General features: G+C 54.8%; 1 protein-coding gene across 1 annotated transcript; it reads left to right on the forward strand.

Annotated features, from left to right (window-relative positions):
* Nucleotides 1-352: 352 nt before the first annotated feature.
* Nucleotides 353-871, forward strand: INAFM2 (InaF motif containing 2; the record flags this gene model as incomplete). The annotated part of the gene is made up of 1 exon (XM_080618391.1): nucleotides 353-871. Exon 1 carries the CDS (start codon nucleotides 479-481, stop codon nucleotides 869-871), a length of 393 nt encoding a protein of 130 aa, XP_080474517.1. The 5' UTR covers nucleotides 353-478.
* Between the last annotated feature and the right edge of the window lie 5,549 nt (nucleotides 872-6,420).

Here is a 6,420-nt window from a genome sequence, read left to right on the forward strand (position 1 = left end):
GACCCCTCCTCCAGGAGCCTTCCTCACAGACACCCCTCCTCACAGTGCCCCTCACAGCCCTCACCTCAGCCCGGCCCGGCTCGGTGGGTGCCGCCGGCCCCGCAGACCCCTAAGGCGCCGTCAGCCTCGTACCTACCCCCGCCCTCGGGGGCACAACCGGCGGGCCTGGGCTGAGGAACCGGACCCATGAGGAAGCCGCCACCGGCACGATTCCCACCCCACACACGCTCAGACCCACGGCCGCCGCGAGCCCCCTCAGGGGCGGCCACCGCTCCGCGCATGCGCGGGGGCCACGCGGAGTTGCCCCTTTCCGTGAGCCCCGCCCCTCGCCCCCGCCCGCGGAGCCGCCGGAGCAGCGCGGGCCGCGGCACGAGGCGGTGGCGGCATGTCCTGAGGCGGCGGCGGCGCGGAGCCGGGCCCGGAGCCGGGCCCCACCACGGAGGGGTCGGTGGAGCAGCGGGCCAAGGGCCGGGCCCCCATGAAGGAGAAGGAGGTGGGGGCGGAGCGGGGCAAGCCCGCCACTTACACCGGCGAGAAGAAGGCGCGCATGGCGGCCAAGACCAACAAGAAGTGGGTGCGCCTGGCCACCGTGCTGGCCTACGTCCTCTCCGTGTCGCTGGCCGCCATCGTCCTCGCCGTATACTACAGCCTCATCTGGCAGCCGGTGCGCGGCGGCTCCGGCCCCGGCCCTGTTGCCGCCACCGCCTCGCAGCCCCGCGCGGCGCCGCCGGGCCCCGCCGCCAGCCCCCCGCCCGGCCCCACGCGGGACGCGCCGCCGCGACCCGGCCCCGGCCCCACGGACATGGACTCGGAGCGTCCGGACGCGTCGCCGCCGCCCGGGGCCGAGGCGGGCGCTGCGGGCGGCCCCTGAGGTGGTGCCGGGCTCGGCCAGGCCGGGCGGACGGGGCTGGAGGCCGGCGGCGGCGGCACCAGGACTGTGCTTGGGGTGGCACTGAGACCCCCGTCGCGGAGGAGCTCCGAAGAGCTGGGGCCGGGGCCGCCGGGGAAGGGACTGTGCTCACTGATCGGACTGCGGTATCTTCTTTCCCCCCGTTTTTCCTCAAAAGGGAATTCTGTGGCTTCGGTTTTTCCCCTCACCAGGGCTAGCGTCTCCCGTGGAACCTGCATCGAATTCCTGCGCTATTTATGCCAGTCTGTTACCTAGGAAGGGATCGCGGTGTCCAGAGCTCCTCACTGTTGACAGGATCAGCTGGGAACAATACGAATTTAGAGGCTGTAACCCATTGTTTCAGTAACCCCCGTTTTGTTTAACAACGAGCATAAACTTATTTAAAACCATGTGGAAGGTAAATTGACTTGTTTACTATATTAAAGTATTTTCCCAATATGAAAGTCTCTGTAAGGCAGTATGTTTGCGGGGCTGGGAGGATGAGCTGGGCCCTCTGGGTAGCAGGAATGGTTTGGTCACTGTAACGGGTCTGATGGTGATGGTTAATGCTTGTTGGTCTCCGTAGGTGATGCTGGAGTAGCCTCTGTACGTGCTGAACTCCTGCTGATGCTGGTAACTAAGCACTAGGGAGGTTTGAGCTTTGGTGACAGCAGGTGAAGTGCTGGTGCTGATGGTGTGTGGTGTTGGTGGCTTGTTGCCCTGTGCCCATGAGGGATGGCAGAGCTCACAGACCATCACGGTACCTTGGTGGCCTCTTGGGGCTGGTGCTTCAGGTGCATCCATGCCAGCCGTGATGTGACCCAGGGAGACTGCTGCCAGCTCTGTGTTCGTGTCCCTTGGAGTCTTCAGAGATGTTCTGTGTAGCAAAACCCTGGCCTTCAGGGGCTGTGGGCTGCAGGCTGTGAGCTAGGAGCCACAAGCCTTGTGTCCTGAGCAGCTGCTTGTCAGGTTGATGCTTTCGGTTGAATGCCTTAACTGGGAGGCTGCTGGGCTGTTCTGTCTTGGTGAAATGACCCTGGGAGTTCAGATTCCCCCTGCTGAGGGATACAATGTGCTCTAACACAGTGTAAGTACTTCAGTGGTGCAGATCATGAACGTATTGTAACATACAGCCTTGACTTGTTTAAAATTGGGGGGGAAATAGGTGTTTCATACCTAAATCAGCTGCTTTGGACTGGTGGTGGGGTGTGAAGCTTGTGTCATCAGCTGAGCATAGCCTCTGTTAAAGGTACAAACCAGGAGCAGGCTCCCAGAAGGAAGTTAGGTGGAAGGAGGGGGTGGTTTGGATGTGATCTTCCACCCCCTTTTCCAGTCTTCTGGAGAGCGCACGGGATCCTGTGTGTTCTTAATGCAGTGCAGAAGAAAGCTGATAGTGTCTGTTGTGTAGCAGCGGGTGATTTTGTGCTCTTGGTGGATCTGCCTGCAGCTCATGGGGCTGCCACGTACCTGCAGTAGCTGCTCTTGCTGTCCTCAGTGTACACCTCTGCTTGTAGGGGGAGAGTCCTGCAGCTCATGGGGCTGCCACGTACCTGCAGTAGCTGCTCTTGCTGTCCTCAGTGTACACCTCTGCTTGTAGGGGGAGAGTCCTGCAGCTCATGGGGCTGCCACGTACCTGCAGTAGCTGCTCTTGCTGTCCTCAGTGTACACCTCTGCTTGTAGGGGGAGAGTCCTGCAGCTCTCTGAGGGAGGAATGAGTAAAAGAGAAACCAGGCTCACTATTTGGTGCCAGCTGAGTTTTGGCTCTGGTACTAAATGCAGAACCAGTTGGGCAGTGTCTCTGGAAGGGAGTTTAGCTCCTAAAAGCTTTGAGGAGAAACAGAAGCTGGGTGGAATTGCAGGTATTTCTGTGCTCCTGGCCTGCAGCTCACACCTGGTGTGTCCACGGTGGCTTTGGTAGCACATCCCATGTGTGCTGGTGTGCCCGGACTCCTGGCATTTGGCACTGTAAATACAATTGCTCTCAGAAGACTAATAGAGCATGGCTGCGTGGAGCAGATGGGAGAGGAAGTGAATTGAATTAAATGGGCTGCATGGCCCTCTTCCAACCTCTCATGTAGCTGTGGAGAGATGTCTTGTCTTTGGGAGCAGGAGCAACCTCAAGCTCCTCACCTGAGCTGTGGGTTTGGTGGCAGAGGCTCCTTGGGACAGTGACAGAGTTGTCCAAGGGAACAGACCCGCAGCTGATGGTCGCCTCCCTTTCTGCTGCTAAAAATAGCCGATGAGCCCATCGGAAGATGGTTGTGGCTGTCTTCATTCCTGCAGGAGCGCGCAGGCTTGAGGAGTTCCCAGGCTCTGCTTGTGCATCTTCTCTTCTGCTTACATTGAGATTGAAATGGAACACTTGTGTGGCTGTACCTGTCACAACTGGCTGTGGAGTATCCTGGTACTGCACTGCTGCAGTACTGAGTGGGCAAGGAAGAGGAAACTTCAGCTTGTAAAGATGCAGAAGGGTTGTGGGCTGCTGGGCCTCACTGTGATGTGAGCGCCTTGGTTTCCAGAGCCCTTGTGGAGCTCGATTCTTCAGCTACAATCCCTTGTACATCCCTTCCCTAGCCAGGAATCATAGACTCATAGAATAGTTTGGGTTGGAAAGAACCTTAAGATCATCCAGTTCCAACCCCCTGCCATGGGCAGGGACACCTCACACTAAACCATGTCACCCAAGGCTTTGTCCAACCTGGCCTTGAACACCGCCAAGGATGGAGCATTCACAACCTCCCTGGGCAACCCATTCCAGTGCCTCACCACCCTCACAGTAAAGAATTTCTTCCTTAGATTCAATCTAAACTTCCCCTGTTTCAGTTTGAACCCGTTACCCCTTGTCCTGTCACTACAGTCCCCAGCATCCCTGTAGCCCCCCTTCAGATACCGGAAGGCTGCTATGAGGTCTCCATGCAGAATCCCAGTCCTCCAGAGGAAGATGTGCCCTCTGAGATACTGTTGCCTGCCTGTAATGAGCAAGTCCCTGTGCTTGTTCTCTCTTTGTGGCAGACCACAAGAAATCAGTGACCAAGTGCACGCTGCAAATACTTCTGGTAACTAAACTAGCTCATCTGGACTGTTTGAGGTGTAACTGGCTTTAAAATTCAGGGACTTCGTGGGCAGTAGGTTGGCTGCAACAGGTAATGGCTGGATTGTCATATCGGGCTGTCAATTTAGGCTCTATGATGCTGTCATCTGCATCTGAACATCATCTTTTAGTGCCCTGAAATGGTGCAGTCCCCAACCTCCTGAGGTTTAAGAGGCAGACTTGGTCGCTCCTGTATTACTTCAGCTCCAATTCAGCCTTCCCCTTCATTGCTCCTCAGGAAAACAACTCAGTTTACTTAGTGTCATTGCATCAGGCGGGATATTGTGTTGCTTCCTAGATAGAAATCAGTGTAACCACATGATTCCTAATGTTCCTTCATAGAATCATAGAATAGTTTGGGTTGGAAAGGACCTTAAGATCATCGAGTTTCAACCCCCCTGCCATGGGCAGGAAAAACTCCTTCCTTGGAGTTGGTGGTGAGGAGGTTGTGAGTGCAGTATCTTAGGCCCTTGCCTTTAAGTTAACAAAAGTCTCAAACCTTCCAGCTGTGGGATGCTCCCATAAAAGCATGATCATTGTAAGAATATAGCTGGAATAGTGGCATAGTGCTTCTATCTTTTTATAGCAGTTTTTTATGGATACAACATGCTCATAATTCTGTGATGCCAAGTTTTCCTCCAAGCTTTGAGTTTCTGTATCAGTTGGGGCCTGGGTTCCAGAAGTCAATGTACATCAGCTTTGAGTTTTCCACTCCTAATCACAGTAATCACTTAAGAGGATGGAGAGAAGACCAGGCCATGTTCTGCTTCTCCTTTTGTCTGAGAAGAGTCTTGGGGAGGAATTCCAATTCCTCCTTCTTGTGAGAAGCTTGGTGCTGATCCTGCCTTGTCCAGCTCATGACAAGGGTGACCCTCCAGCCCTGTGTAATGTGGCCTCTGCTTAGATCACAGAATCCCAGATCGGTTTGAGAGGGAAGGGACCTCAAAGCTCCTCCAGCTCCAACCCCTGCCACGGGCAGGGACACCTTCCACTAGAGCAGCTTGCTCCAAGCCCCTGTGTCCAACCTGGCCTTGAACACTGCCAGGGATGGGGCAGCCACAGCTTCTCTGGGCACCCTGTGCCAGCGCCTCAGCACCCTCACAGGGAAGAGCTTCTGCCTTATAGATCCTTACAAGAGGATTTGAGCTGCAAGCTCTGTCCATGGGAAGCATTCCCTAAAAGGAATAATGTGAGGACTTAACTGGTGTCCAGTCCAAGGTGTACCTGGATCAGAGAAACCTTGGTTCTTTCATGTAGGTGCCTCTGGGCTTACACCTATTTACTGACACACACCACTTGCCCTCTGCCTGCACACGCTGGTCTTGTCGCACTGAGCTCAGTGAGTGCATGTGGTGTAACTCACGTGCAGAGGGACCAGAAGGAGAAATAGCTGGACAAGTTACTGGAGTATGTAATGCATTCCAGCAGCTGGCTCCTGCTTTCAGATTCTAAAAGCTTACCTTTTCCCCATGCACGTTTCTCGTGGGTTCCACTGATGTTGTGTGTCCGCTCTTCATCTGGGAGGATGAAGACAAGGAATGTGGTGGTATTTCTACTCTTGGCTTAATTTGTGAGTGTGGCTTTGAAGCAGCCTCTCGGTGTAGTGGTGGTAACAATCAATGGCTGCTTCTGGGCATCAGGGATCTCTCCAGAGGAGTCAGAGCTCGTCTCAGTGGGAAGGGTCATACACAGGGGTGTGTGGCAGATGCCTGGCTGAGTCCTGCAGGTACCAAGTGTATGGAGAGGGGCATGGGGTGAGAAACAGTCGTATCTGAGCTGGAGCATCCAGGTGAGGAGGTGCAGCTTGGCTGTGAGCTGGGGCGAGCTCAGACCTGGGCTGCTCTGGTGTGGCTGCACTAAGCTGGTGTGATCAGGGAATGGCTGTGGCATTCCCAGTGCATGAGCTTTGCACCAGTTGCTGCAGGGGCTGTACAGGGAAGGCAGCAGGCAACGTGGAACTTCCCAGCAGTCCTGTGCCTCTAATTGACTTAGAAAGCTTTCACAGAACATAAAAAGCACCAACTGCTGTATTGTGTGCTTTAAATACAAACATTTCTGACTAAATGACAGGTTAGATTCAGGCTCCTTGCCATTAACAACCACCTGAGCTGGAGGGGAACTGGTGTGGAAAGCAGGGAATGCTTCTGTCATTTCTACTTCCAGAGTCTATACAGGGCCTCACTGCGGTCTGCTGCTGGAGGTATGAGACTGCTGAGACAGAGCTGGAACTGCTGACAAGATCTTGTGTGGTTGCCTCCTGCAGTGATTGTCTTGGTACAGCTTTGGAAACTGAAGTTTCTCCACTTTATCTGGATGTATTCTGTGTCCTTGGCTTGAAGGTTTTTAAATTGCTCTCTTTATACAGGAGTTGATTCACTGGTATTGAAACCCATTTTGATAGGAGCATCAGCTGCAGAGCTGCTGTGCTGAACCTGATGCT

This window comes from Psittacula echo (genome assembly GCF_963264785.1).
Source record: "Psittacula echo genome assembly, chromosome: 5".
Classification (NCBI taxonomy): Eukaryota; Metazoa; Chordata; class Aves; order Psittaciformes; family Psittacidae; genus Psittacula; species Psittacula echo.